Source organism: Lonchura striata, chromosome 4 (genome assembly GCF_050655825.1).
Source record: "Lonchura striata isolate lonStrDom1 chromosome 4, ASM5065582v1, whole genome shotgun sequence".
Taxonomy (NCBI): Eukaryota; Metazoa; Chordata; class Aves; order Passeriformes; family Estrildidae; genus Lonchura; species Lonchura striata.
The window spans coordinates 26,228,084-26,255,938 of NC_140706.1; the positions used below are offsets into that span (position 1 = coordinate 26,228,084).

Consider the following 27,855-nt stretch of genomic DNA (forward strand, 5'->3'; position numbering starts at 1 on the left):
AACTGGGGAGTAACCCTTCACATTCTGTCATGTTTTCTGTGCTTTAAGTGTTTGAGATACTAAATTTGTTTCCTTAGTGTAGTTAAAATTCCTTACACTTGTTGTTGGACAAGAAGAGTATTACCCTGCTGGTAGTCTCTGGGGGAAGAGGTCAGCTTTTTAGATGGTTCTTAGCTCCATGATGAATGATGTTCCTTGAGTTATCATCCATGAGGACTTCTCACCTTTTTTTTTTTATGGTTCTTTTGTGTTATCAACTTACTGGCTTTAGAATAAGTGTAGGTCTTGTCTCTTTTGACCTTTATGCCTTTTGTAGAACCTTTTCAAAGCAGCAAAAAGAATGTTTGCAGTTTTCTTTAGGCAATAATTCAGAGTGCACCTAGAAGTAGGACCTGTGTTGACTGTGACATGGAATTACTCTGGCTGTAGACCCACAGCTGGATTGCAGCCCATCAGTTGACTGTGGTGACTAGTGGTGTAAGGCAAGGCCTTTCTGTGAATTTTTACAGAACAGTTTGGGTTGAATTTGAACTAACCTATATTCATTTTAAGGGAAGGTCATTTACATGGCTAATGATTGTGAATCAGTGGAAGTATGACAGAGTGAGCAAAGTATTTAGCGTCATTCATTCTTAAGCAGTGTTCCACATGACTGGATATGCGGACAGAATGTTGAGTAAACTGAAAGGAATAATGTTTCTGCTAAGAGTGCCTGTTGACTAAAAGTTTGCTTTTAAAAAATGTTGATGTATTAATTACTTGTTTCTCTTTCTTTTTTCTAAGTATGTATAGAAAATACGATTCAACTAGAATAAAAGCAGAGGAGGAAGAAGTCTTTTCAAGTAAGAGATGCTTAGAATGGTTCTATGAATATGCAGGTAAGTGTGAAATGCAAATTTCCTACCAATAACAATTAAATTTATATTGGAATATGAAAATTGCATTAACTGAACTTTCAGAAGATGGAATATAACAGATTTTTTGTAAAAGTCTTAGAGAAACTTTCCTTTATCCTGTGTGATGTGAGGTTGAAGAGTTCAAGGTTCAGTTTTGTCTTTGTGTATATCCTATAAAAAGAATACAGGAGGTGTGCAATTTGAAATGTTTTGGAACCTGTATATGTTACTATTGAAATCTACAGTTAAAGCTATATTTCTGTTGAAAATATTGTTACCTCTCTGTCATCTGCCATGTTAGTGCTGAACATTACAGAATTACCCTCAGAAGTGGTGTGTCTTTAATTAATAAAACCCAAAGGGTGAGGGAGGTAGTAACACTAGTTTTATTCCTGCTGAATCTGGTGCTTAGGGTTTCAAGCAAATAAGTGAATGAATTCAAATATCCTATACTAGTTTTATCAGATAGTTTTCCATTACAAGGTATATGGAAGGTAGCCTGTATTATTTATTCTTGCCCTTGTGTATGAGAACTTTCTTCAGACATTATTTCTAGGAATGTTAATTATGGTCTGTGGTCACAGAAGATGATCCTTTATTAATGAAGTTGGTTGTTGTATTTGTTTTCCTGCAAATGTGTTCTGAAAGGAAGAATTTTACATATGGGGGAAAATTATCTCATGACTGTAAAGACCAAAAAGAAATGAAATAGATATTTTGTGTGATCTTGTAGTTTTCTGGTGATGTCTTGAATAACATGTCAAACTTGTTCTGTTTTGTCCACTTTTTAAACATAATGAAGAGTGACTTAATTTGATGCCATAAAATATTTTTTTCTCCTAATAAAATTATATAAATGAAATTAAATACTTTGAGATCTCACTTGTCTGTGGCAGTCTGTGAGAGGAGATACAGACAAATTCAAGCCAAATCTAACCTGTTGGATTGTCTGCCTTTCTGACCAGCTTGATTTATTTTTTTACTCTAGCAACAGGCATGACTCATTTTTGTCAAGACTTTCATGGAAAGAAAGGATGAAAGGAAGGCTGTTTGTGAAAGAACTTTGGGGTTTCCACTGGATGCACACACCAAGATAAAACACAGAAAAGTGGAGAGTACGATTCTGTTTACAGTATTAACATTCTAAAAATTGAATTTTCAAGAAATAATCTCTTGTGTTCTTGCTTCATAAGTCTTCTTTATGTATGCAGACAGTTGACACTGCATTTGGGTTTTTTCCCTCCCTTGGTGTGTTTTTGCATTACCGAATGAGTCTTTTTAAAGGTTGTTGTGTACACTCTGAGAACTGAGAGGCTGTTATGAGAAGATGGGAAAAGACATAATTAAACCTTGTTATTTCTAGAATAGATAATGTAATAATAAAATACAGATTGATCTTCCCTTTATAAATCCTGTTCTTCTTGCACATGTGATCTTTATATTGGAGGAAAGTAGGCATTTCAGCATGTATTTTTTTTCAAATGAGCCCTTTAAAACATGAGTCAAATAATTATAACAAATTAGTTCACATAATTAAAGTGTGGAATTGCACAGTACAGTTCTTAATGTCTGTATAATTTTTTCAGGAGTATTATGGAAGTTACAAATACCTTGATTTAAGCCTATGTTTTATTAGTGGTGCATTTTAGTAGTATTTGTGTTTTGAATCTTTTTTTTCCTTTTAAGTAGGCAAAGAAATAACTGTAATTCATTATTTCCTTCCCATTGCATTTACTGGTAGATGATGTGTGACCATGGTGTAGCAATATGAATAAGCAGGATAACATAATCTAAAGATAGTATATGAGACAATGAGGAATGAGATTCTGGGAATGATACTGCCTTGTATCATGTATAGCTGTGAGTCATGTTTTTATGTGATCTGATCTTGTGATAAAGTAGACATTCCAACCAGGGAGTGAGTTTCACTAGCCATCGTCCAGTCATTTAAGCGTGGTAATATTATGTGGGTGTTCTGTTAGTCTTAAGTGCATTATGAAAAAATCATGCTGATTTACACTTCCAAGATTATCTTAGTAAACAAGTAGAAAGATTGGCAGGGATGAAAAGTTGGTTTACAGTTTCTCTGTTTTCAAAGGTGAGATAAAGATTTAAGTGTATCCAAGTCTAATAATGTGGAAATATTTATTTAATGTCAAAACAAACAAGCTGTATGAAATTTAGGTTGCACTATATGGTTGCACTTCTTTTGTGCTATAAAGGACAGGCTATTTTAATTCTTAGAGATGAGTAAAATACATTTTGTTTGCAGGCACAGATGACATTGTAGGGCCAGAAGGTATGGAGAAATTTTGTGAAGACATTGGAGTTGAACCAGAAAATGTAAGTTTGGAATCCATTTTAAAAATGCCTCATCTGCCATGGTGTACATGAGCTAGTGTTAGAGTTTTTGCTTTTCCACCAAGAATTTAAAAATTCTTGAGAGTTTAAAAAAATACAAGAAATATGAACCAGGGAGGTTTTGAAACACATTTGGGAACAACTTGCCATTTTTTTAAACCCCAGACTGTTAACCTGTAAAACCTCAATTTGGCTTCACTGCCACCCCTTCTCTTTCACTTCAACACTACCAACCTTCAGTCTCTTCCAAAAAAAGAGAGATCTTAAAAAAAAAAAAAAGCTGATTATTGTCTTTTCTGAAACAATGAGAAAACATTCAAGATTTAATATATCAACTAACAAGCTAGTAATGTTTCCTTTGGGTTTTCTAGGACAGAAAGAGATTTCAAATATTATGGGCAGTAGTGGCACTACCATTATACTATTAAAAAAAACAAATGAAGAATATAAATACATTTACAGATACATACTCTGTATGTGAGGTGTGTATAGTTATATATATTTATATAAATAAAATCTAAAAAACAATTGTGCATTTTACAGGCTTTTTCCTAGTGCCTAATTTTTGTTCTTTAAATGCATTTGTAAGTCCTGTCTTTTGCAGAATTCATGGAGCATCATATAAGTAAATGAGAATTGTGGCTTTGAAACATGTACTGGAAAAGGAAGTGTAATTTGCTAATTTCAGAGTTTAGGATATTAATAAATGTTGTGATTTATGCAGACATTTGGAGGTATAAGCAGGTATTCTGATTTCACATTATAAGCTGTATAGAGCTGCACTAACCTTAGCTAGTTAATGGCTGAGTTGCAAATTTAAATGACGATTATTTTTCTCTCCAGGTTGGCAGGGTCATTTATCCTGAGAGTTTTTCTTTCACATATTTGTCAAAAGTGTTTTCTTAAGTTGATAACTAAGATAATAATCATCTTACTGTATTGCTTTATCTGAATTACTTTTTGCTTTGGTCTTCTGTTTGAGATGTGAAAAAGACTGTTTCCTTTGGGGCAAAACTGAAGTATTATGTATCAGCCTGTGTTTTGATGTGTATTAATGTTAGTTCACCTAGATTTGCTTATCATCTGCTTGAATTGTGGGATCATTATTAGCTTTCAAATAACTGATTTTGTGGGTTGCAGCTGATGTTCATTGAGATGAGGGTTTAACAAATGTCAGGTATAGCTTGTCAAATGGATACTGAAATTTTGTAGTTACTTTGGGAAACCTTTTCTGCAGCTTTCGCACCAGCTCATCTTCTCCCCATTGTATTGCTCATGAGATGACTGATAACTTGGGTAGATTTACACTCTATATATTTGTACTGTTACCTTCTCTTCATTTGAATTGTGTACAGGTTTGTCACTTAGAGGATTTTTTTAAACTTCTGAAATAGTGTAGCAAAGTTCTGAACTTTCCACTTACAAAAGTAAAAGCATTTGTATCCTATTAAACAGTGGTTATTTATGAAACACATGGATCTTTTTGTTTAATTCTCAGTCTCCATTTTTTTCTCTTTAAAACAGGTAGTTATGCTTGTGCTAGCATGGAAGTTGGATGCACAAAACATGGGCTACTTTACATTACAAGAATGGTTAAAAGGAATGACATCACTACAGTAAGTGCCTTGAAATTCTCTTAAGTTTGTTATAGTAAACATAGATTTTCAGAAAAACACTTTAGTGTTTTAACTCATAACACCTAAAGCAAAGGGCTTTGCCATGGAGTAGAAGTCACACGTTTTTGGCCTGATTTATGATAATATGGTCACTTAGAGACAACTTGAAACCTGACATTGCACATTTAATTAAATGATCTGCAGTCTCAATAAAAGTGAAATGTCATGAGATTTGATTCTCTTTCTGTCCCCAGGGACACCTCTTTTGTTGCTGGAGTGCACCTATCTTTTAGATATTGGTATATTGTTAGAGTGATTTAAAGCACTAAATAATACAACCCCTTTCTAACTCTGCATTGCTCTTTCTAAGAATTGCTTTCTCCAGTTAAGAGCTTAATTTTATGGCAAAATTAGCATAAATAAAGATGAATAGTCATGTTTCATTGAGAGTTGGAGAAAGAGTGAACTGTTTTGACTTACCTTCCAGAAGAGAATTAAACTGTGTAAGAAGTTCTATAGTTTCAGCAAGACTTCAGAAGTATTTTTCACTGCTTTGATTTGAAGTTTGTGTGCCATACATGGACAACCTCTTAGTTTTATCTGTTGGAGAGTGCATTTTTTACAAAGCCAGTCAGTCCCAGTGTAAGACTTTGCTTCTTTATCTAAATTTGTTTCACCCTACAGGTTTAATAAGGCATTTTATAAAGATGTACTCAAAAACATGCCTTTGTACAGAGTGGTGTGTTTTGAACAGGTTAATGGGGATACATGTTAGAGATTCTTTCCTAGAACATCAGACATCTCAATAAGAATGCAGACTCTAAACTCATTTGATACTTGTTTTGTAGGTGTGATACTACAGAAAAATTGAGAAATTCTCTGGATTACTTGAGATCTTTATTAAATGAGCCTACCAATTTTAAACTTATTTACAGATATGCCTTTGACTTTGCACGGGTAAGTACTGTGCATTTGAAATTAGAGACTTTACTGTCATAAATAATAATTGAAAGACCAAACTTCTAAGTTTGTTTCTCTGAAGGTACCACTCAAGATTGCTTCTAACAAGTGAACAATTTGTGTTCTAAAACAGTATATGCAAGATGTCAAAACTGGAAAAGTATAAAGGATGTGTATGCTTAGTGGTTTTGTGACATGTTTTGTTACATCTCTGCTTCAAGGTATTTTATGACTTCAAGGAAATAATTTAGGTCCCATTCTGTTGTATAGTGGAGCTTTATCACGAGTTCCCCATACTTTATAATTACTGTGGTTTTTCTTACTCTGAATTTTGTGAGCATAAGCATATTTAAAACAGGAAGACATTTCACGCATTTCAATAGCTGGTAAAAATGGGTAGCATGATAAATGCTGGATATTCTATAAATACTGATTCAGAAGATTGTTGGAATGGCTTTAATGATGTTTTCAGTATTTATTAAAGAATACCCTGATATTAGTCTTCCTGCTATAAAACATGCTTTGGTGAATGAATGAAATTTTACCTGTTATGGAACCAATATACATAAGACTATTCATACTTGGAAGGAGTAATAAGAGAACTTTATTTTCTGAAATAACATTTTGAAATAGAATTTGGACATCTGTTTTGCTAATGTGATGGAGTGTACAGAAGGTACCTTCATATAGAAAGGTAAAACTGAACCTCAGATTTCAGTGCAAGAAAATTAAAAATTATAAGAAAATTTGCACAAAAAAATTAGCATGAGAAAATGAGAAAAATAAGAAGAAATTGAACTGATAGCAGTTCTGATAGTCTCTCATTCTGATGGCCTCTCAGTTCTGATAGCAACTCAGCTTTTTGGTACCTCAGTGCTTTCTGCATCTCAGCATTTGGATAGTTCACTTTTAAACAAGGAAACTTGCAGTTGAATTAAAAAAAATGCATGAGATTAGTTTTAGTATGAGAGGAAAGGAAAAGCTATATCAACCTCTTAATTCCTCCTTTGCTGTATGAAGCTTTATTCTGCCAGTTTTGCTCAATGTAAAATGCAAAGGCATTGCCTAAGAAGTTGTAGATACTGATGAAATATTTGGTATAGAAAGCAAACCTGTGCCAGCTGATGGCCAGTCTAAAGTAAGTGCAGATACTTAAAAAGCAGATAGTGTGTGTTCTTTTCAAGAGGTACCAAACTGGTGTGACAAAACAGTGATCTCAAGAAAAAAAATTAAACGTTGAGACACAGGTGCTGTGACTTCATTTGTGACAAAAAGCCACTGTAGATTATAGAACTTGAAGTCAAAAGACATATAAACTGGGGAATATTTGGCTAATATGATTATTGAACTTTCTGTACTACAGACTTAGGGAAAGTCTATAGGGGAGTGGCATCCAATAAGAATAGAAAACAACAAAGGCAGATATATTTATAGATGTCAGATTAAACTGGGCATAACTTTTTTCAGGATCACTGAAGTGATTGATAGGAAAAAGATGATGGTTTCACATTCAGGAGATTGTATACTTTCTGTCCTAAGGATAATTATTTCAGGGGAGTGCTCTATGGCAAAAAGCCACTTGTCTAAACTTACTGAGTTTTAAGAAAAAATGTTTTTAAAGAGTCTGTTGATTTGGCATTTGAAATTAGTTTGTGAAGAAAAATGTGTCACCAAGGTTTCATGTGGCATGCATGATTTAAGTCAGCATAGATTTGAGGAAATAATTTATAACACCATATGTTCATATTAAGCACAAATAACATTCCTCAATCCATGTTTGCCCTTGTTATTGCCAAGTTTGAGAACATACAGATGCATCTATTACATGGCTTAAATCAATCTTTAATGTGAAATATTAGGGGGGAAAAAAATCTCAGGAAGACTGTCTATCATTAGTGTAAAATAAATACTCAGCTAAAACAAAGTTTATTAGTAAATTCCTTCAACTGTATCCAAGGACTGTGTCTCGAATGTATGCTAAGAATGCAATTGCATCATCTCTCATGGCAGATGTGCCATTAGGCAGTTGGAGGTGGGTAGAAAGGGCTTATCTGAACAATTTGTTCTGATCAGTAGTCTGAGAGAGAGAATGTAGAAATGTAACAATATAAGGCATGAAAAACCGGTGCGGCCAAAGTGAAGGCAATAGAGCTTGATTTCATTAATACTTGAGTGTGTGGGAAGAATTCAGAGTATGAACAGTAGGTAAAATAAAATGTAGTCTGACAGCAGCATTATTTCTGTTTAAAAGGTATTTGTGACAGAAGTGTAGATGAGCTTTGGAAGGAGAATTAGTTTTTTAGAACTTTTTGAGGTTGGAAATAAGTGAAAGATATATATCATACTACTACAAAAATGCCCTTGCAGATTTCTTTTTCATCTTTATTACTAATTGAAAAGCTTTGTTAATCATGGAATTTCTTTTTTTCTCTAAATCCCTCTTGGATTGAATGCACAGAATGCAAAACAGTTTCTCATGTTTTCAGAATTACTGGTCTCCCCACTTTACTTTCAAAACAAATCTGCATTAAATTCTGTCTATACAATTATAGAACTGAGGAGTGTTTAGTATGAAATGAACATAAACTTGAGACTAGGGCATTCATTTGTTGACTGAGAGCTGGGATCTTGCTCTGTCACATCCTTCCTATGTGATATAAGACAGTTCAGTTATGATTTGAGCTTGTTATTTTTAATAAAGATGCCTATTCTGTTATACATACAAGTGCATTTTTGCAGGTGAAATATAAGGCACGATTCCCTTTGTCATGGGCAGCTAGCTGTCTTGCAATGACTTGTTAGACAGTCCCTGCATCCAGAATATCCCTGTGTGGGTTATGTCCTGGTAGACAACAAGCTATCCATGAGTCAACAGTTTGCTCTTGTGGCCAGGAAAGCCAGTGGTATCCTGAGGTGCATTAGGAAGAATATTGCCAGCAGGCTGAGGGAGATGATCAGCCCTTGACTCAGCCCTGGTGAGGCTGCATCAGGAGTGCTGTGCCCAGTTCTGGGCTCCTCAGGGCAGGAGAGACTTGGAGCTCCGGGAGCAGGTCCAGTGGAGGGCAGTGAGGTTGGTTAAAGGATAGGAGCTTTACCAGTGTCTACAGTATCTGCAGGGAGAGTGTCAGAGAATTGTGGGAGGATGGACTGTGAAAGAACAGAGATGGTGCTAAAGGCAATCTTGCCCCTGAGGAGTTGTAGCTGTACTAATTACCAAAGAGTAGGGACAGCTTTGCCTTCAATAGGTCACAGCTGTGTGCAATAAGGATGGGTGTTATGAAAGAGTGGGTTAGCTGGTCAAGAGGGGTTTGGAGTCGGTTGTCCTGCAAGGTGTAAGGATCAGGTGGTTGTGCAAGGGACAGTAAGGGCTAGTATGTGCTGCTAGGCACAAAAAGGACTGGGTGTTCATGTTAGGGACAGTAAGGGCTAGTATGTGCTGCTAGGCACAGAAAGGGCTAGGCGGTCGTGATAGGGACAGTAAGGGTTAGTATGTACTGCTTGGGACAGAAAGGGCTAGAAGGTCGTGCTAGGCACAGGGAGAGGTCAGCCAGCTGTATGGAAGAAAGAGAAAGGGAGTCAGTGCTGTGAGGAGCTGCCCGTGAGAGCTCACAGAGAGAAAGTATGAAAGTTTTACAGTAGGATGATAAACTGACGGTGGCAGTCAGTTCCCATCCACCGTTGATTGGTGCCAAGCACCAACACCAACAGAGAATGGATCCAGGTTTTTCTCAGCGGTGCCAGGCAATAGGACAAGAGGCTGTGAGCAGAAAGTGATGCACAGGAAGTTACACCTGAATATAGGGGAGAATTTCTTTGCTGTGCAGGTGGCCACACACTGGAACAGACTGCCCAGAGAGGTTGTGGAGTCTCCCTCCCAGGAGATAGTAAAGAACCACTTGTGTGCAATCCTGTTCCATGTGCTCTAGGGTGACCCTGCTTGAGCAGGGGGGTTGGACCTGATGACCCACTGTGGTCCCTTACCCATTCCATGATTCTGTGATACCATGTATTTTCTTAAGTGAGACTTTGCAGTCTGCTGTCATGAATACATTCACAGAATAAGGTCTACATTAGCTAGTATGGAAATTTATTTTTTGTAATTTCATTAACTTGTGTATTTGTAGTGTTAAAACCAAGGCATAAAAGTGTGGGGGTTTACGTCTCATCTCTCAGCAAAATTATTTTAATTTTGTGTTAACAAATGTAGATGAATAAACTACTTAACAAAATCAAATCATACACATACATGTTACTTTGAGATGTGCAGAAGCTATGTCACTAAATATTACTGATTAACAAACCTGCTGGGTACAGATGGTGGTGCTCTTACTTACCAGAAACAAAAAAAGCTTAATACGCTGTTGTTACATTGAACTAAAATTGGACAGTCCAGAGGGGAGTCTCAATGTGCTAGTGTACTATGTTCTGTCTACTCATTTGATAATTTAATTTGAATTTCATGTAATCAGTTAGAATACCAGAACAAAGATCCTGCCTTGGCTCACTCTCATGTCGGGAAGGAAATGTCAATTAGCAATGCGTGTCTATTGACAGCCCACATAGTTGTAATGATAGGGAGGGAAGTGGGTACAGCACCGCTATTCTGAGAGGTGTGGCTGTGCAGAGGATACGTGCCAGCGTGGCTGGGGATGTGGTGGCTATTGCTTCCTACGGGAGGTCTGAAGTCAGAAATGACCTTATGCCTCATCTGTCAGAACAGTGATGTTTTTATTGGGAGCATCGGTAGAAGGCAACATCTCGATATAACAAGCCGTTACCTATAAGGAAGGAAATTTTACGGGCAAGTTGTATTTTATTAAAAAACACTTTTAGATACCGCTATGTATTATTTATTTGTTAATTTGTTTTGTCCATGGGTGAGCTGTGAGGGAAGTGAAAAATCTGGAATTCATGCTCTGTTTTCCTTTTTGACCTTTTCATGCAGGAAAAGGACCAGCGCAGCCTAGATATCAATACTGCCAAATGTATGTTGGGCCTTCTTTTAGGAAAAGCATGGTCCCTTTTTCCAGTGTTTCATCAGTTTCTAGAGGTATGGAATTGGAAAGAAAATTATGGGGGTTTTTAATCCATCTTCTCTGATACTTTTAACTCGAGATAGAATGAAGAGCTAAGAATGCTGTGTTCTGATTTAAGAACTAGTAACCACCAAGCAGCACATGCAACTGGTTATCTTTCCATTTTTCCTTTTTCCAAAATTCCTATGCTGTTAAGATTTGTGTAATGCAGAACAAACTACAGAATGTTATTTATTTCATTTTGGACTTTACTGCTGTATGTTTGCCCTCTAAAAGATGTCTTAATCAGAAGCATGATTCAACACTAGTTTCAATATTTACTGGTTTAATATTTTTTAGTTTTAGATGGCATACAGATTAAAATAATAAGGCACCAAAAAGTTTAAATTTTCTGTAAGAAAATCTGAGTCTGAGATAGTTGAAAATACATTTCAGTAATTTCTGTTTCTTGCCTCAAGCAGCAATCAAAATACAAAGTTATCAATAAGGACCAATGGTGTAATGTTCTTGAATTCAGCAGAACAATTAACCTTGACCTCAGTAACTATGATGAAGATGGAGCCTGTAAGTATTACCATATGTTGATGTTGTAAAATAATTTATTTCTCTGAGCTTAATCAATCAGTGTTCTTTTACAAAATTTTGTAAAATACAGTTATTTGATCTCTCCACAGGGCCAGTGTTGTTGGATGAGTTTGTGGAATGGTATAAAGGAAAACAGATGACATAGGAATTTAACTATGCACAGCCACTCAAGAGTCACTGTTACCAGAGTTATGTCAACCATTAGCCATAAACTGCTATTTGTATCAAAGTGCATGCTGCTTTTCTTGCACTGCATCCCTTTGGCAAGGAACTTTTGATGTTTGCTATTTAACAAGCTAGCTATGCTTGCTGTTTAGCATTGTTCTCTTTGAAGGCTGCTTTGCATTTTGTATTTACACTACAAATTGGTGAACTTGCCAGAGTCTTCACTGTGATTATGTGTATATTGCTGTCTAAATTTTGTATATGTGTATAAAAAAAGGCTTCACCTAGGAATTATTTCTGCAGAAATGTATTGTAAAAATAATTTTGTGGCATATTTCTAATCATAACTTACATGTCTGTTGAAACTTTAGTTATTTTGTTTTTCTTTTGGTCTCAAATGTAGCATTTCAGAGTTTCTGGACATAGTTATGTGAAGAACTATTTACAGTTTCAATGTTACTATGTGAGATGCCAATCTCTGAGAAGAGAAGGCATGCTGTGATTTCCTTCACCAGAATTTGCCAAACCTGACCTAATGCTTTGTAGGAATGAAACATTGGTGTCTTAAAAAATATATATACATACAAATATTTAAACACTGTAATAGTTGTACATGCCACAGATTATTTCCATTTGAAGAAAAAAGTACTGACTTTTTAATGTTAAAACTGCAGTAGTCGTTACAGGTACCAATTAACAAATTAAAGTACCTTCTAAAAATGGGTTTTAGACTTCTGTAAATTGCCTTTGGCATACTTCTTTTAATTTTTGGTGTACCAAGAGTGTTTGGTCTATCTTGTGATCTAGTGACCCAATGACGTTAAAAGTTCTAGCTGAAAGCAGTGGTTTGGGGAATGAAGTATGCTCAGCCCTAGCACAGACATAAAGGTTTTGGGGATTTTTTTTGTTTGTAACACTAGTCTTTCCAAGGACCTCCAGCTTCGTGTTTCTAAGTACTTAAATATGTGATACTGGAAAAAATATGATGTTGAATAGTCAAAATATTACCTTTTCTTTCCTACTGGGGATTAAAGTTTCCTGGCAGAATGTCCATTGCAGGCAACGGGCATGTAAGACACCAGCATTAAGTGGCAGTACTTTTTAGCAGGGACCACTGCCTGCTTCACTCATCTCTTTATCTGTATGGGATGGTTCTAGTGATTATTTTGGGAAAAAATGAGTGAATGGAATAATGTTTAAGTTCTGTAATTTTGTCATATTGTCTTTGCCTTACCCTTCTTTATTAATGTTAGTGTTGATATTTATAAATAGGTCCTTACAGTATCAGGTGCTATTAAACTTTTATCCCTAAGGATTTATTAAAATGTTATTGATTCATGGAGCATTTAACAGCAAAGGGGCAGTGGGTGTTTTGGAACAACAAATAACATAACTTTTCTGTAGAAATATTTACAAGGTATTGGCAGTTTCGTTATTTCCCTAGAATGCCATCCAGGGGAACAGGAGGAAAGCATTTTAAATTGAAAGTGAAATTCTCTTCTGTGTTGAAGGTTCTGTCCTTGCCATCAAGTGAGGAACAACTGCCATTGACTTGATTCCTTTGAGGATTAAGTCTAGTTTAGCAAAAGCACATTTGTTTGCTGCCCTGGGCCAGGAGGTTGTAATTGTCGTGGTAGAGGTGGTCAGTTGTGTTCAGATCCATTTGTTGTTCTTGGTTTTTGTTTTTCAAGCTCAGCTGCCAAAGACAAAACTGCATGTCTGTTTGTGTATATTTGTATATACATAAATATACAATATACATGCATATACAAAACCTAGAATTTCATGATGCTAAGAAGAAGATACTACCTTTCCTGTGAAATAGCTACATTTGTATTTCCATAATACTAAATAGTGCTTTTTAAAGTTAGTAGTGGTGAAACATACACAGTCAGTGCTTTCTCATGTACTAATGCACATAACCTTAATTCCATGTTTGATGCCAGTTTGCACAAGAAATTAATTGAGTGGAGTGTGATATTTAATGTTTACAATAAGCCTCTTAAGAAAATACACCTTTTATTAAAATTTCTGATGTAAATGTGTTTATTACAATAGTATTACTGTAATGAAATACCAGTGGAGCTGTTGGTTTAGTTCTTCAAAGAATGAACTTAGAAGCAATATAACTTTTAACATTAGGCCAAATTGTGATTGCCAAGATTTTATGTGAAATAGGTGTAATTGTTCTTAAAACATTAAGCTAGCTGTTGACTTGAGGAAACTGTTTAGCACAAATTGGTATGAGTCCTGCAACAAATACAGGTTTGTATAAAAGGTTTTGTATGTCACAGATAACTGAGCTTCCAATAATGGAAGCAAGAGCCAAAGACACTTAATCTATTACTGTTACAGGTATAGCTTTCATATAACAGGGTTGGTAGAAATTGGTTCAGCCAGGTGTTGGCAATTTTGCAAATGTTTATCAGAATAAAAAATTTACTTAAAAGCAAAGAAATGATGAAAGAAACCTCTGAAAGTACTTGAGCTGTGTAAGCAAACACATTTTTTTTTTAATTTGGGTAAAAGTAATTGGGAGTGATGAAAAGGAAGAATGTGTTTGGAAATTAATCAGGTGCTGCAAATTTTTTCTTCCATTTGAAACAGTGTGAATCAGTAACCCATCAGCAGGTTCATAAACATGCATCTTCATAAAATAAACCACAGATTCAATTAAAGCTAGTAGAGACAGATTTACTGAAATCTATAGTGAACAAATGGACTAAAATGGACCTGTGGGTTTGATGAGGTTCCCTGTGCTATCCATCCTGTTGGTTTTGCTATGTATGTTGATAAGCATAAGATGCTAACATTGCCTGCTCCTGTGTATTGGAGAAACTTGCAATAATGGAAACATAACTAACATGCTCAGTTAATCTTGTATTTAGTACAAGTGTGGCATTTGCTTTTTTTGTTTATTATGCCATCAAATAGCTGATGTAGAATTTTTTTTGTTGGATTGTGTGCTCCCATCCCAGCCCTTATGAAGAATAATGTACAAAACATGCTGTTTTCTGGGACAAGACACTGAGAGGTCATTCCTGAAAAAGTGTTACGAGTCTTGTACTAATGTTACTGGTGTGCTGTTATTGAACTTTTAGTAGAAACTTGATGATCAATCTACAGTTCTTTTTTGGCATTTGGGAGATGTAAATTGGAAAGACAGTGAAAGGAAAACAGTGTCTAGAGACTGTAGCGGTTGATGTTCTTTGATAGATGAGAAACATTTGGAGCTCTTTGCATTCAACTTAAGGATCTTTTCAACCTAAATTGCTCTATTAATATTAGTAACCAAAACAGTAATGAATTAAATTTCCTTCTAAAGCGAAGTGATACTAAGTATTTAAAGTATTATCATAATTCTCTATTGCTGTTGTTTCTACACTTTTTATATTTTCCAAGGAAAGCAAGCTGAAGAACATAGAAATTACTGAAAATATTTATGTACTTGAGTTTTCAGTTAAAACCTCTTTAAGGTTGTCTTTAAGCTACAATAACTACTTGGGTTATCTTTGTGTAGCAATTTCTAATTCTGTAGAGGCTTTCTCCCATGTTACCACAAACATGTCTTTTATTTCATCAGAAATATGCTTATGCAATCAAAATTAGTTATAGCTTATTGTGACTTGGTTAATGTTCCCAAGTTACTATTTTGAAGGACAAGAAATGGACTTCAGTTGTGCTAAGGTTTTCCCAGGTGCCTGTTGACCCTTAGTCACAAGTCTAAGAAATTTTTTGATACTCTTGGAATTTATAGAGGCAGCTTTAAAGGTTAGCTTTTGCCCTGGTTTTATTTACAGCTGCTGTGATTCCTCTTTCTAGGCCTTATATTTTGTCTTTACATATTGTTGTAAAACTATACAGAATCCATCCACAAATTGAATGGTTTGTTTTCTGTAATTGAGACCAAAATTCAGCTTTTTTGTTTGTTTGTTTGCTTATTTTTTAAATTCTTGCCCACTCCCCCACTCTGTGTGTGTGCATGTGTACGTGTGTCAAAATAGCACCTACTGACACTGCTGTGGCAGGAACAGCAGTTAACCTGTAACTGTGAATGCTTTATGTCTTAGTTACTTGGATATTACATAAATAAGATGTGCTAAACTCCTGTGACTCGCAATATGATGAAAATATTATTATGCCATCTAACATGAGTTAATCCAGTTGATTTTTAGGTCTTTTCTTGGTGTTGTTGTAAAATGGCATCCCACAAATAAACAGTATTTGTGTTGGTTTCAGAAACTGACTTCAGATTTTTCTGTGATTCATACTTCAGAAATTCTCATATCTGAATATACATCAACAGGCAGCCTTTCTCAAATATTAGCAGGGAATTTGTGTGTACGATCTTGTCCCCCTGGTTTGTAATAGTGGAGCAAATCAGTATTTAAAACTGTTGGGAACAGGTACATGTTTAAAAAAGGTTATGGTTCAAATTGAATGTGTTGGTGTAAAACAGTACTGTAATACAAAAGTTTTTAACAGTAAGTGAATTTGAGCAGAAATGTCTCAAAACAAAATTTTGCAGAGGCATAATTGTTACCCACTCATCTTGGTCCGGCCTTTTGACCCACAAGGTCCTCATAGAAAAGCTGTTGACGTATAGACTGGATAAGCAGATGGGTGAAACCTGAAAATTGTCGGGCCCAGAGAATGGTGGTCTGCAGAGCAAAGTCTAACTAGACATCAGTAACTAGTGCTGTACCCCAGGGTACAGATCTGGGTCCAGCCCTGTTCAACAGCTTCATTACTGACCTGGGTGATGGGGCACAGGGTCTGCTCAGCAAGTTTGCTGATAGGACAGAGCTGGAAGTGAAGGATGATAAGCCAGAGGATCATACTGCCTTCCAGAGGGATCTCAGCATGCTTGAGAAATGGCCTGACAGGAACTTCATGAGCTTCATCCAGGAGAAATGCAAAGTCCTGCAGCTGGGGAGGACCCCCTGCGCCAGTATCTGCTGAGGGCCACCCAGCTGGAAAGCAGCTTGGCAGAAAAGGGACTGGGGGTCCTGGTGGACACCAAGCTGGAGACGAGCCAGCAGCAATTCCTTGCTGTGAAGAAGGTGAGTGGTCCCTGGTCTGATTCAGACAAAGTGTTGCCAGCATTCTGAGGGGTGACTATTCCCTCCTACACAGCACTGATGAGGCCTCACCTGAGTTCTGTGTCCAGTTCTGGACTTCACAGTAGCAGAGACAGTGTGATGTTCTGGAGAGGGTACAGTAAAGGGCCATGAAGATAAATGAAGGCATGGGAACTTCTATGAGGAAAGCCTTACAGCTGTTTAGCCTGGAGAAGACAAGGCCCTGTGGGAAGTCTTACTAAAATATTTAAATATCTGAAGGGAGGGTGTAAAGAAGACAAAGACTACTCAGCCAATGCCCAGTGACAAGACCAGAGACAGTGGTCATTAAATGAAACATAGGAGGCTCCATCTGAACATCAGGAACTGCTCTCTTTTTATGTGAGGGTTGCCGTGCACTGTTACTGAGTCTATCCTCAGCGATACTCAAAAGCCATCTGAACGTGGTCCTGAGTAACTGTCTCTAGGTGGCCTTGCTTGATCAGGATCATTGAACTAGGTGACATCCAGATATTGCTTCCAACTTAAAATATTACTTGTGGATATATTTACATTTTAATTAGAATATCGTATTGCAGAACCCATCCTGAAGAAGTTTTTCATTGTGTTTGTGTCTCTGATGAAGGCTGAGATTGGCTTTGCCAATTCTTAGAATGTAGGCTGTTGCTTACCTGCATTTATCAGAGGGGGTGAGTCACAGTCTTCTCTACCATGAAGAATTTACTATCCGAAAAATATTTTTGTTGATTATGTGTAGGTTAAATGTGCATGTCTTCTTATATTTAAGAGGTTCTTTCCAGCCCAATTTTCAGCATATTCAGGAAAGATTGAAATGCTTTGTACCTACAGCAAATATACTTGACAATTATCAAACTATTATAAGTATGTGTTTGAAAATGGGAGTTTTGTTTCATTCTCATTACTATATTTGAAGTTCTTGATCTGCTTTTAAAACTCCTGTGTTTTGTCCTGTCCTGATTGACTGTATGAAGGATTCTGTGTCCTGTCAGTTGTGGAGCTTGGCAGGTCATTGCTCTGTGAGAAGGGTGTGTCCAGACTATTGCCAACATCCTCTTTGCCAATTCCTCATGCTTCATTTACAAATTCATTCAGCGCACACTCAGGCTTACACCTTTTTTATCAAGCTTATTCTGTGACTTTGTCTGATTACCCACAATCAACTGGGATAGTAACAGCAGTGGGCATGCTACTAGTATAGGTGTCCTGGAAAATTCTCACTGGCCAAATAACCTAAATCAGCTTTCAGTATGAACAAGATACAATGGATGAAATGTTAAGAAATGTGAGGATACAGTCTTGGGGTCAGTGTGTGTGGGACTGTGTAGCTAAGTGTATACAGAAGGTCATGCTAACATAGGGTGGGTATGGAGGAGCAGAGTATGATGAGTACTGTGTGGAAGTCACCAAAAATACAAAGGTGTTGTATTAAAGAGCAATTGCTAATGAAATGAACTAATATGAAGGAGAAGCAGCTGAGTGTTTGAATGAAGACATGATAGAATGGAGAGATGAGTAGCAAAGGACAGCGGCAAGATTAGGCAGACATACGAAGATAAGTTTCAGATGAAACATAGTATTTTGGCAGTAGAATGAATATTTTGCCACATTTTAAAATTCCATTATAAAGGAGCGAATTTACTATGTCTCACAAGAACAGAAACTTTTCCACAACTTTATGGCACAAAGGGAATCTTAGAAATCTTGTAGCTTCTTATGAGTAGTGTACTGTCTGCCTCACCACTGCAGCATTTTCATGGTCAGAAAAAAAGATGAGAAAATAATTTTCTAATACATATTTTGAAATCCTATTGGACTGTTGCAAAAGCTAATGGCAAAACTTTTCTAGTGTATGAGTGGGTTTTTTCCTCATGATTCACAAAATTGCTTGTGTAGTTAGATTTCTTAACTGTTAGCAGCTGCAGCAGCCAAAAGGTGACAGGCCTTGGAGAGGTGTTAATGGTGTTTGAAGACCCATAGATACCAAAAAGAGTGAGTCAGTGCTTTTTTCAGGCATTGCATTTTTAAAGTTGTTTTGGCCACAAAGAACTTGTGTGGATAATGATCTTTACTGAAACTCACAGTGGCCGCTTTGTTCTTAGTTTTTTTTTTTTTAAAGGTAGGTTCAGTGATGTAGTGTGCCGTTGGACTTACTCCTCTTGTGAAGGAATTGAAATGTGTTCCTCTGTTTGGGGTTTTTAGGAGTTAACTGTGTCTTTGTGAAAGAGTTTTCTCAGAGTTGTAGCCAGCTTCCTGCATTTTCTCAGAACTGGGTCTGCTCTCCTTCATGATGACATTTCCCTTCAAGGACTGCATCAGTCATACTGAGTCTGTTGAAAGGGTCTTAGGCTATATTCAGAGGTAATTTTACCTTACGATTGCTATATTTTGGTTGCTGATGTTCTAAAATAGCAGTTTTGAACTGCTCTTGATTTTCCTCTGTTAAGTAAAATTCTCAAGTGGTTATAGGATCCTTTGTCTCTTTTAAAATGACCCTGTCTATATCACTACATCTGCAAACTTCGGGTGATGTCCCATTATAACTACATTTCTATAACTGATATTTCTGTAGAATTGAATTATATTCTGTGTCTTTGAGAAAGGTAGTTTTCTCTCTTTTGACAAGTTAGAAAGTAATTTTTGAAATCTAATTGAATACTGCTTGAACTTTACTTATCTTTGCCACACTAGGAATTCAGAGATAATCCACAATTCTGGCTCAAATGGCAGAAGACTGTAGTATGTACTATTTCATTGTATAGGTTGACTCCCATACAAAAACACATTAATAGTAATAATATAAATTTCCATATTGCATTTATTTTAGAAAAAAGACAAGACAGTATCTGAAGCAAATTCCAAGGGAAATTATATACTAGTATCAACTACCAATAATGAGAAAATAAATATAATTCAGTAAAAGCTTTATTAATATTCTGGAGTAGTATTTTATAAAGTCTATTACTGGGTTTTTTATGAGTACCCTTCTAAACAAAAGTAATTTCACTTTAAAACAAAATAATGTTTGTACCTGCTGTAATGACATAAACACTGTGGGAGTTTAGTTGTTACCATTTTGTGTTTCAACTACTGAAGTTTGTTCTCCTGCTTTGCAAAATATTAGCAAATCCATCAAATGCTCTTTTCTTCTTAACAAAAAAATGGTCCTGTCCCGCATTTGTTTGACTTTTTTGGCTGCGATTTTCATTGGAATTTTGGAGGTGTTCTACAGTTGTTGCAGAATGGTTCTCCAGTTCTGTCAAAGTAGTGTGATCCTTCATCTTGCTGGAATCAGTGCTGGAATCAGAGATTGTATTTCTTGTAGGCTTTTGTGGGAAGGAGCATGAACTGCGTGGTGTGCTTTCATTGAAGAAACCTTGTGGGTTTGAGAAGGAATACTCATCCTCATCAGTCTGATCCAGTTGGAAGGGATCATCTGTTGTGAATTCTGACTGTGTTTTCCCAGAACTATGACGATGCAGCAGAACTGCTGTAGGACTCTGTGTTTCTTCAGGCAGACTGCAATTGCTGGTATCCTGTAGTTCTGTGAATCCATCAGAATTTTTCTCATCAGAACCTCCTTGCATTTTATCTGCACAAGCCTGCTTCTCCTGTGGTAGCAAATCATCTTGCTGTGTAACAAACATGAAATGTTTTTCAACTGTGTGTTCAGGCAGCAATTGAAGAGATGATTCTTGACTGGAATGCAGCAGTGATGGTTTTTTTACAACTTCATTCAAATCAGTATCAATGGGAGCAAAAATAAGGCCATTGTCCTCAGATATACTCATGTTTCTTCTTAATGTAATGTCTGCTTCACCATTATTCTTTTCAGGGGAGTTCCTGGCTATGTGCTCATCTGTACTTCCTGCTGGTGCATTTCCTTTTTGTTCTGTGTGACTGAAGCTGAGGGAATGCTGTGGTTCTCTGGGAAGAAGAGAATGCTGCAGTTCATCCTCTTCAGAAATTTTCTCTGTGTCATATGTGGGAAAAGGTTTTAACTTAAGTACCATGTTACCAAAATCTGTACTTTGACTGTGGAGAGAATCAGAAATAGAGTTTTGTACTGTTGACTCTGCATTAGTAAAATAATCAAATGTATCTGGAATTTCTTGACTTGAAGAACTAACTGTATCTGGATCGGACACGCTTACCTGGCCACTTCTTTTATCAGTGTAAGGGCATGCTGTTTCCTGCATGGTAGTATCTGATCCATAATTAATAGTGGTTTCAAAATAGGCTCTGTTCTCATCTTCATTTTTCCCAGTCTGCTGAAGTTCAGCAGTAATGTTTGGAGACCCTGGTGATGATACAAACTTCTCAGTTCCACTGTCTGTATTGCTTTCATCTAGCGATGATTTACACACTGGCAGGTTGTCACTAATACCAGGTTGTTCCACTTCAAAGTCTGATAAAGAACTACAGTCACTCATTGTGAATGGAGTCCCTTCAGCTGAAGAACTGTCACCAAATATATCATCTGCAGCATCTTTTTTCTCTGAATGTATCCTTTTACAGTCATGCTCTGTTAGGGGAGAGTTTTCTATTGTTTCATAGATGCTTAAATTCTCAATATCTGCATCTCTTCTGGACCTGCATGTTGAAATAAAATCTCCAGCATCACTATGTATATTTTTGTTGCCATTTAGACAAAGGTCTTCACAGCTTTGCCTTTCCTGCATAAATTTTCTAGTGTGCCTGGGTTTATTATGTGAAAGAACACCTTTTCTTTCTGGAGAATCTAGTGTAGCTTTTGTGATCTCAGACTGCAGCAGACCAGAGTTGTTCCTTACTTTGCTGTTTGGTGTTATTTCATTGCTGTTTGGTTTTATTTCATTGCTTTTCTGGTAATCTGTCCTTACAAATAATAGTCCAGTATTAAAAACATTTATACTTTCATTATTGTCAATACTAGTTTGGACTTTTGAAAATGCTGGTATTTTCTTCATGTTGATCTCAGTATTGCTTTGTTTCTGGTCCTCTGTTTTGGGATTTGGTGAATGTACACCACTGCCAGTGCCATTTTCGTACACAGTAGAAGTTTCTGTAAGAAAAATCTGTGTGTTTCTTAAAGAATTCTTATCACAAAATAATGTGTTGCACTGCATATTTGTTGGTTTGCTTGCAGAAGACTCTCTGCTCAAGGTTTCATGTGAAAAAGCTTGATTAGAATATGTGCGTTGTGGCCGTGAATTTTTATTCCTGTGCACGAGTCTCCACAGGCTCTCCAGGTAGGGTCTAGCAAACGCACCCAGACAAAAAGCACAAACAAATGTAATGAGCACAGAGAGGGAGACAGCCAGTGCAAAATTTGGCTCTGTTTCTTTCTGTCTAAAAACAGTGTTAGTGTCCCTGGCTTTTCTAACCAAAAATGCTGAGACTCCTTCTTTCACCTCTATATTATAAATGAGATATTTCTCGTTGGTTGTATTAAAAATACACAAATATAATCCTTCAGCAGTTTTCTCAGCATTGTATATCACTAAATTACTCATTTTATCCAGTGTCATATGAGGGAGATGGTGATTTTTTGAAATTCTGCCCTTAGGTGTCCACCAAGAGACTCCATTGCCTGAAATGAAAGAAAATACAAACTCAGTCTTTGTTAAAACCATAGTATGCTAGGTTTATAGTGTCCAGTGATGATTTTAAGAATATACTCTGGACTATCATAATTTTTACAGTTTATCATAAACTCCATTTTCTTTATATCCATCCTAAATAATTTTACATGGTACAAAGTCTGTTAAACCATATTACAGGCATGTCCCCATTGCCTCCCATCTAAAAACACAGTACACAGTGAGTTCTTAATCACAGACTTTACAAGAAAATTAGTCATGTGAGGCAGGAGGTCACTGAAATAATCTAAGCAAGTTCAGGTTTGTACTAGAAACACCTGCTGATCTTCCTTGTGGAAGAGACATATCTACAGCCAGCTGGTCTGCAAGGGTATTTATATAGACTGAGCAATTGTTCCAAACTTGAGCTAGTGTGGACCATGGCTGGTTGTTGGCTTTTAGCAGTTTGTTTCAAGGTTGTGTTTTTGGCTTTGTCTTTGGATCAGCTTTCGTTCCCAACTGAGTTTGTTGCAATCCAGTGTGTTTATTTTAATCCAGGTTTCTGTGACTTTTCTTGTAAACAGAGCAGGTGGCATTTCTGATAGGTCCTGCATATTTTCATTTGCGGATGAAGTATTCCCCGGGGAAAGCCTTGGCACCTCCAAGTACTATTAGTCTATTAGATTTAAACCATTTTGCCTTATGGCACATTACATTACAAATACACCTTCTGCTCTGAGTTTGTCTTAGTTTTCCATCTGCATGGTTCCATCTCTAGGTTTTGTTGCTTATAACCTCAATGTTATCTATTAATTTTAAATGTAAGTGAAGTATATGCTACAGTGGCTGTGCTTCTTTAAAAGAATTAAAAATCTTTTTCCCTGCAAATAAACCTTCAATTTATTTTGCTGTAACTCAGAAGTGCCACCTTGGTATTTGGTCCTTTGCTTCAGTCAAAATGAACCAATACATTTGTAATGCATTACTTACTGAATCTTATTTGTATGGAATTTAGCATCACTTCCTCCTTTATGTAAGGAAGGAGATGAAGACGCAGGAAACCTAACTTTCAAATATTCTAAGCAGAATACTACTTTCTCATGAAATATTTTTGCATGTTAAATTGTTATTCAGTTATTTTTAAACAGTGTCTTTAGAAACCACTTTTAAAACCAGATTTATTTGATCATTCTGCATTCATTTGGATTCTAGTAGCATTTGAACGGAGTGGTTGATTTACATACCTCTTATGTTGTCCAAGTTACAGGTCAGCACTGATGTGTTCCCTGTTGGGACTGTGGCCCTTTTAAAGAAAACATTGTCCCTGCAGTTTAAATGGAAACTTGAAAGATACAACAGAGGTTTCTGGGAGTTGTTGGCAGACTTATTATATGAAAGGCTCCATTTCTGCCTTGTGGAGTCAAAGACAAAATGAAAGAAATGCTTAAAAGCATTTAACCTGCAGTTAAATATCCAGGCATTCTTTGACAAATGCACTTCAAGTTGAAAAAAGTTCAAACTGACTAGTATCTTTGGTAGTGGGATTGTCAGAGCATTTTCACGGAGATCCACGACCTATTTGGAAATAATACAGAATTAATTTGATAAGGCTTACAATGGAATTCTTATTGCAACATCTTACAACAATGTTTAGTGTACAAGCACTTCTGTAGTTCTGTGAATAGTACATGTGCTTAGGGTTTCAATAATGTTGTTCTAAGCTTTTCAATGTAGATGAAAATTTAAATTTTGGTGTTTAGAATTCTCCCATTGTAGACTTACCTCTGTTTGAATAGGGAGTTGCAGAGCTCTTGCCATGGAAGGGATGGGGGTAGAAAGGGACATGTATTGCTATGGATTGGTTTGTGGGATACAGAAAAGGTGAATTTATGATTATATATATTATATTTCAGCATGTGTGTTTTCCTACATATAAAAAGTAAATATATAAAATATTAAGGTCACCATTTTCTCTAGTTTTTAAATTCTACACTAGTATTATAATCAGAACCATGTAATCATGCTGAATAGTTGGTAAATAATATCTTTAATGATCACCATAAAATATTGAAACAACTGTATTGCTTTACAACCTGTAAGTTGTTGAGATCTCTGAAGGCATCTGGATGAATTTTAGTTATCTTGTTGTTTCGCAAGTCAATGTCCTTCAGCTGTAAGCAGTTTTGAAAATCTTTTGGGTCAATCTGTTGTATGGCATTGGATGACATATGGAGAGTTTGTAAAGACTGCAGGAGGCCTAGCCCTAGGAAGAAAAAACCCTATTTTACATTTCATATTCTTGTTTTCTCAATTGCATCAAGTGTCCTTATAAAATTCTTTGCAACAAAATTCCTTCCATTCCTCACTATTGCAATGAGTGGCTGCATCGTTTATACTATGCCTTTCCTAGCCAGGGGTTGTCCCATTCTAAAAGCTGCATAGCATCAATAGGTGGCACATTAAAACATTCACAGTCAATGAATGTCTTAAAAATGGATACTTTCATAAAAGCACTAGCATTTTTTTGTGCTATCAAAATTATTCTGACTTTGATCTCTGTACTTTGAGCAAACTTTTCTGGTGAACTGGAGAGGAAAGGAATGTGAAAAGGGTGGATTATATTGAGCTGACAAGGTCCAAATATGCTATTTGCAAGGAGAAGATAGAGATGCAAAAGGTGATACAGTATCTCCTATTCTTTTGCATGGGCAGTAACATGGGAGTTTTTTGTATGTGGAATTACTTGAACTGTATTAATAGGATGTAAAACCAAATGAAAACAAAACCATGTTGTTGCTTATGCCTATCTGCCTGTGAATTATGAAGCATGATAGTATATTCTTCAGTGTATCCTAGTTACAATAACATCTTGCACAAAGAACACTTTGTTTGCTGGAGACACCTAATTGTTTTGAGGTGCTGGGAAGGCAGCTCCTGAAGCTCCAGTCTGCAAGGTCCAGTGGAAAAGCAGGCACTTGAACACTCAGCATGCCCACTGATGCTGAGTGTTCAACACCACAATGTCACTCTAAAGTGATTTTTGATCATACAGGGGTGTTGAGAAGCTACTAGTTCTTAAAAAATTTGCCCTTAGTGTCACCCTATTTACCAGAAACCTCTTTTCTCAGACAGCAGTTCTGTTTACTGAGTAATTGATCTCTGGGTTATTGTGAAAAGCAGAGGGAATGATTCATCCCTGGTATAAAACTTAAAGGTAGGTGATAGGAAAAGCATACAGAAGTTCTGTCAGTTCATAAATTCATCAGTGTACCTGCATGAGGAATTTTACTGTGGCTACTTCCCTGAATTTAAGTTTGTGCCAAAAATATACAATTGTATGGCAGTGGCAGCAGTGGGCAGCAGCCTTACTTGGTGCGAGGTGGAGGGAGGTAGGGGAAGGATTTCTCTCCTTCCTTTCCCTGGGAAACCTCCAATATAGAACTGCAGTTTGTGTTTTCTTTCCAGAGCTTAAACCTCAGAATTTTAGTGAAGTATTTTGGACAAGAATAAGGTTCTGAACATGTATTTAAATGAATATAGGAATTAAGTGTAACTTTAAAAATGGTGGTACCATGCACAGCAATTTGAACTTAAAAAACTTAGTCTCTTATAGAAAAGGATTCATCTGTCTGATCCTCTGAGGCATCCTATAATTGGCAGTTATGTTTATCAAAACAAATCTTAATAGATTTTAAAATTTAAGCTTTTCTATACTTCTATTCAGATACCTTGTCTATACAAACACCACAAAATCATAAAATGAAATGCCAGAGAATTATTTAATAGCATAAAAGGAGAAAAACTGAATGATCCTGTGTAGGGGAAAATATATTATCTTTGTGTGACTTGGTGGGATAAGTGGTATTTTTGTTTGTCATCACTTGTCTTCCTGTATTTTCAAACGAATGAATCTGATTATGTTAGCAGACATCAATAAATTCAACATATTGTATAGGACAGGGTTGCTTATCTGGTAGCTTCTGCTTCATTTAAACCGTTTGGCCACTGTGAATCATCCCTGGATAAAGGCTAAGCTGCCCAGCATAGTTCAGTGACCAGCAAAGCCTTCCTCAAAGTCTCTTGAAACCTTACAGCCCTCTCCTGTTACACCAAGCTGTCACTGTGATTATGTATTAAATGGCACAGAGCAAAAATGTTTGAAATTAACAAAATATATTTTCCTGACTCTGAAATACTGAAACTGCTCCAAATTTTATTTAAAAGTGCTGACTTCCTTCTGAAGGGTAGTATGAAATTAATGATCTGTAATTTTTTTTGACCTTAAAGTCCATGACTGGGATGTGGAGGCCGGTAGTTTTCCAAAGATCCTTATTCCCCCTTTCTATATAACAATTAAGAATACTGCTTGGGCTCTTAAAATGATAAATCTGGTTATATTTGACTGCTATTAACACAGTAGAGTTGCTAAGACTGTATTAAAAAACCTAACAAAGTAAACAAGCAACCAATTTACTTCCGCCTCTGTATTTGCTGGTGGAACTTTCCCTCACCTTAAGGATAATAAAACAAGAAAGTCACATTCTGGATTCAGTAAGATGTATGAATAATACCCAAAACCAACCTACCCCATAGGAGTCAAGTTCTTAAAAGATTTTTGAAATGCTTACCTCTTGGAACTGTATTAAGATTATTTCTTTCAACTGACAATACTTTCAAAGCAGGCAGGAGACGATCAACAATGCTGTACTTTTTAGACCCCTGTGCAGGTATAAGCATTTCCAGTGTGAGGGTGTGGATGGCATTACCACTGAGGTTTAGAGTTTCTAAATTGGGTAAATTTGTACAAGTAGTTAAAGTGAGTTCAGAAATCAGGTTGTTACTGAGGTTCAGGTGTTTTAGCATCCACTCTTCATTTCTTCCATCAGAGCACACAAAAGTTTTAATATTATTGTAACTCAAATCAGCTGTTACTGCTATTTGTGATAAATCTTCTGGAATAGTAGATATTCTGGTAAAAGAGCAGTTCAATAAGAACTGCCCATCCCACCGGCACTCTGAATGGTGATGTGTAGCAGGAAGAATTTGCTGTGACTTGGTTCCCACCGATCCAGGAAGATTAAAATAAAGGACCACAGCTATGACATGCAAGTGATAGTTATCCATAGTATCTATGTGTAAAATTAGAATTATGGTTACATTCAGCACAACAAGAATAGAAAGCAAAAACAATTTGACATTAAAAAAAAAATCAACACCGAATAACCATGGCATTACCAACATTCTACTTAAACATTCAGTTTTGGAGTCTTATTTTCAAAAAGGGCATTCATAAACTGGTAACCTCCCTCCTCCCACCATCTATCCCAAAAAACAGAACCTTTTTTTTTTTCTTTTCCAGCCTTTTGGTCGAGAAACACAACTTCTTGGGAGCTTGAGATCTAACAACAGTGGAGACTTTTGAACTTTGCTTCAGGTATCACACACAATTACACTGAGCAAAGTTCACCACAAACAATCTATGACAAACAGGTGTGGAACAATTTTTATACTTCCAGTTGTCATATCAATAACACAACAATGTATTTTTAATGAACAACTATATTCTTACAAATAAC

At 36.4% G+C, this 27,855-nt stretch overlaps 2 protein-coding genes across 5 annotated transcripts in view; one reads left to right on the forward strand and one right to left on the reverse strand.

Annotated features, from left to right (window-relative positions):
* Nucleotides 1-15,861, forward strand: part of DCUN1D4 (defective in cullin neddylation 1 domain containing 4) — a 41,912-nt gene extending 26,051 nt beyond the window's left edge. For 2 of the 4 annotated variants that reach the window (XM_085578628.1, XM_085578629.1), the window contains 7 exons: nucleotides 784-878; nucleotides 3,169-3,239; nucleotides 4,782-4,873; nucleotides 5,722-5,830; nucleotides 10,779-10,883; nucleotides 11,328-11,433; nucleotides 11,544-15,861. In XM_085578628.1, the coding sequence (XP_085434754.1) occupies nucleotides 784-878; nucleotides 3,169-3,239; nucleotides 4,782-4,873; nucleotides 5,722-5,830; nucleotides 10,779-10,883; nucleotides 11,328-11,433; nucleotides 11,544-11,599 (634 nt within the window). In that variant the 3' untranslated portion in view covers nucleotides 11,600-15,861. The remainder of the gene's footprint in view (nucleotides 1-783; nucleotides 879-3,168; nucleotides 3,240-4,781; nucleotides 4,874-5,721; nucleotides 5,831-10,778; nucleotides 10,884-11,327; nucleotides 11,434-11,543) is intronic. The other 2 variants (XM_021528340.3, XM_021528430.3) reach the window with 1 other exon arrangement.
* LRRC66 (leucine rich repeat containing 66) lies at nucleotides 15,636-27,520 on the reverse strand. The gene is made up of 4 exons (XM_077782835.2): nucleotides 26,908-27,520; nucleotides 24,373-24,542; nucleotides 23,524-23,854; nucleotides 15,636-22,290 (listed from the first exon to the last, which is right to left on the reverse strand). The coding sequence occupies exons 1-4, from the start codon at nucleotides 27,518-27,520 to the stop codon at nucleotides 19,802-19,804; spliced, it is 3,603 nt and encodes a 1,200-aa protein (XP_077638961.2). The 3' UTR covers nucleotides 15,636-19,801.
* Nucleotides 27,521-27,855: the final 335 nt, after the last annotated feature.

Coding starts and splice junctions, on each gene's coding strand:
- LRRC66 (XM_077782835.2), bottom strand. CDS start 27,520: ATGTTGGTAATGCCATGGTTATTCGGTGTTGATTTTTTTTTTAATGTC. Junction 24,543..26,907: donor TCTTAATACAGTTCCAAGAG/GTAAGCATTTCA, acceptor TTTTCTTCCTAG/GGCTAGGCCTCCTGCAGTCT. Junction 23,855..24,372: donor GAGATCTCAACAACTTACAG/GTTGTAAAGCAA, acceptor ATTTCCAAATAG/GTCGTGGATCTCCGTGAAAA.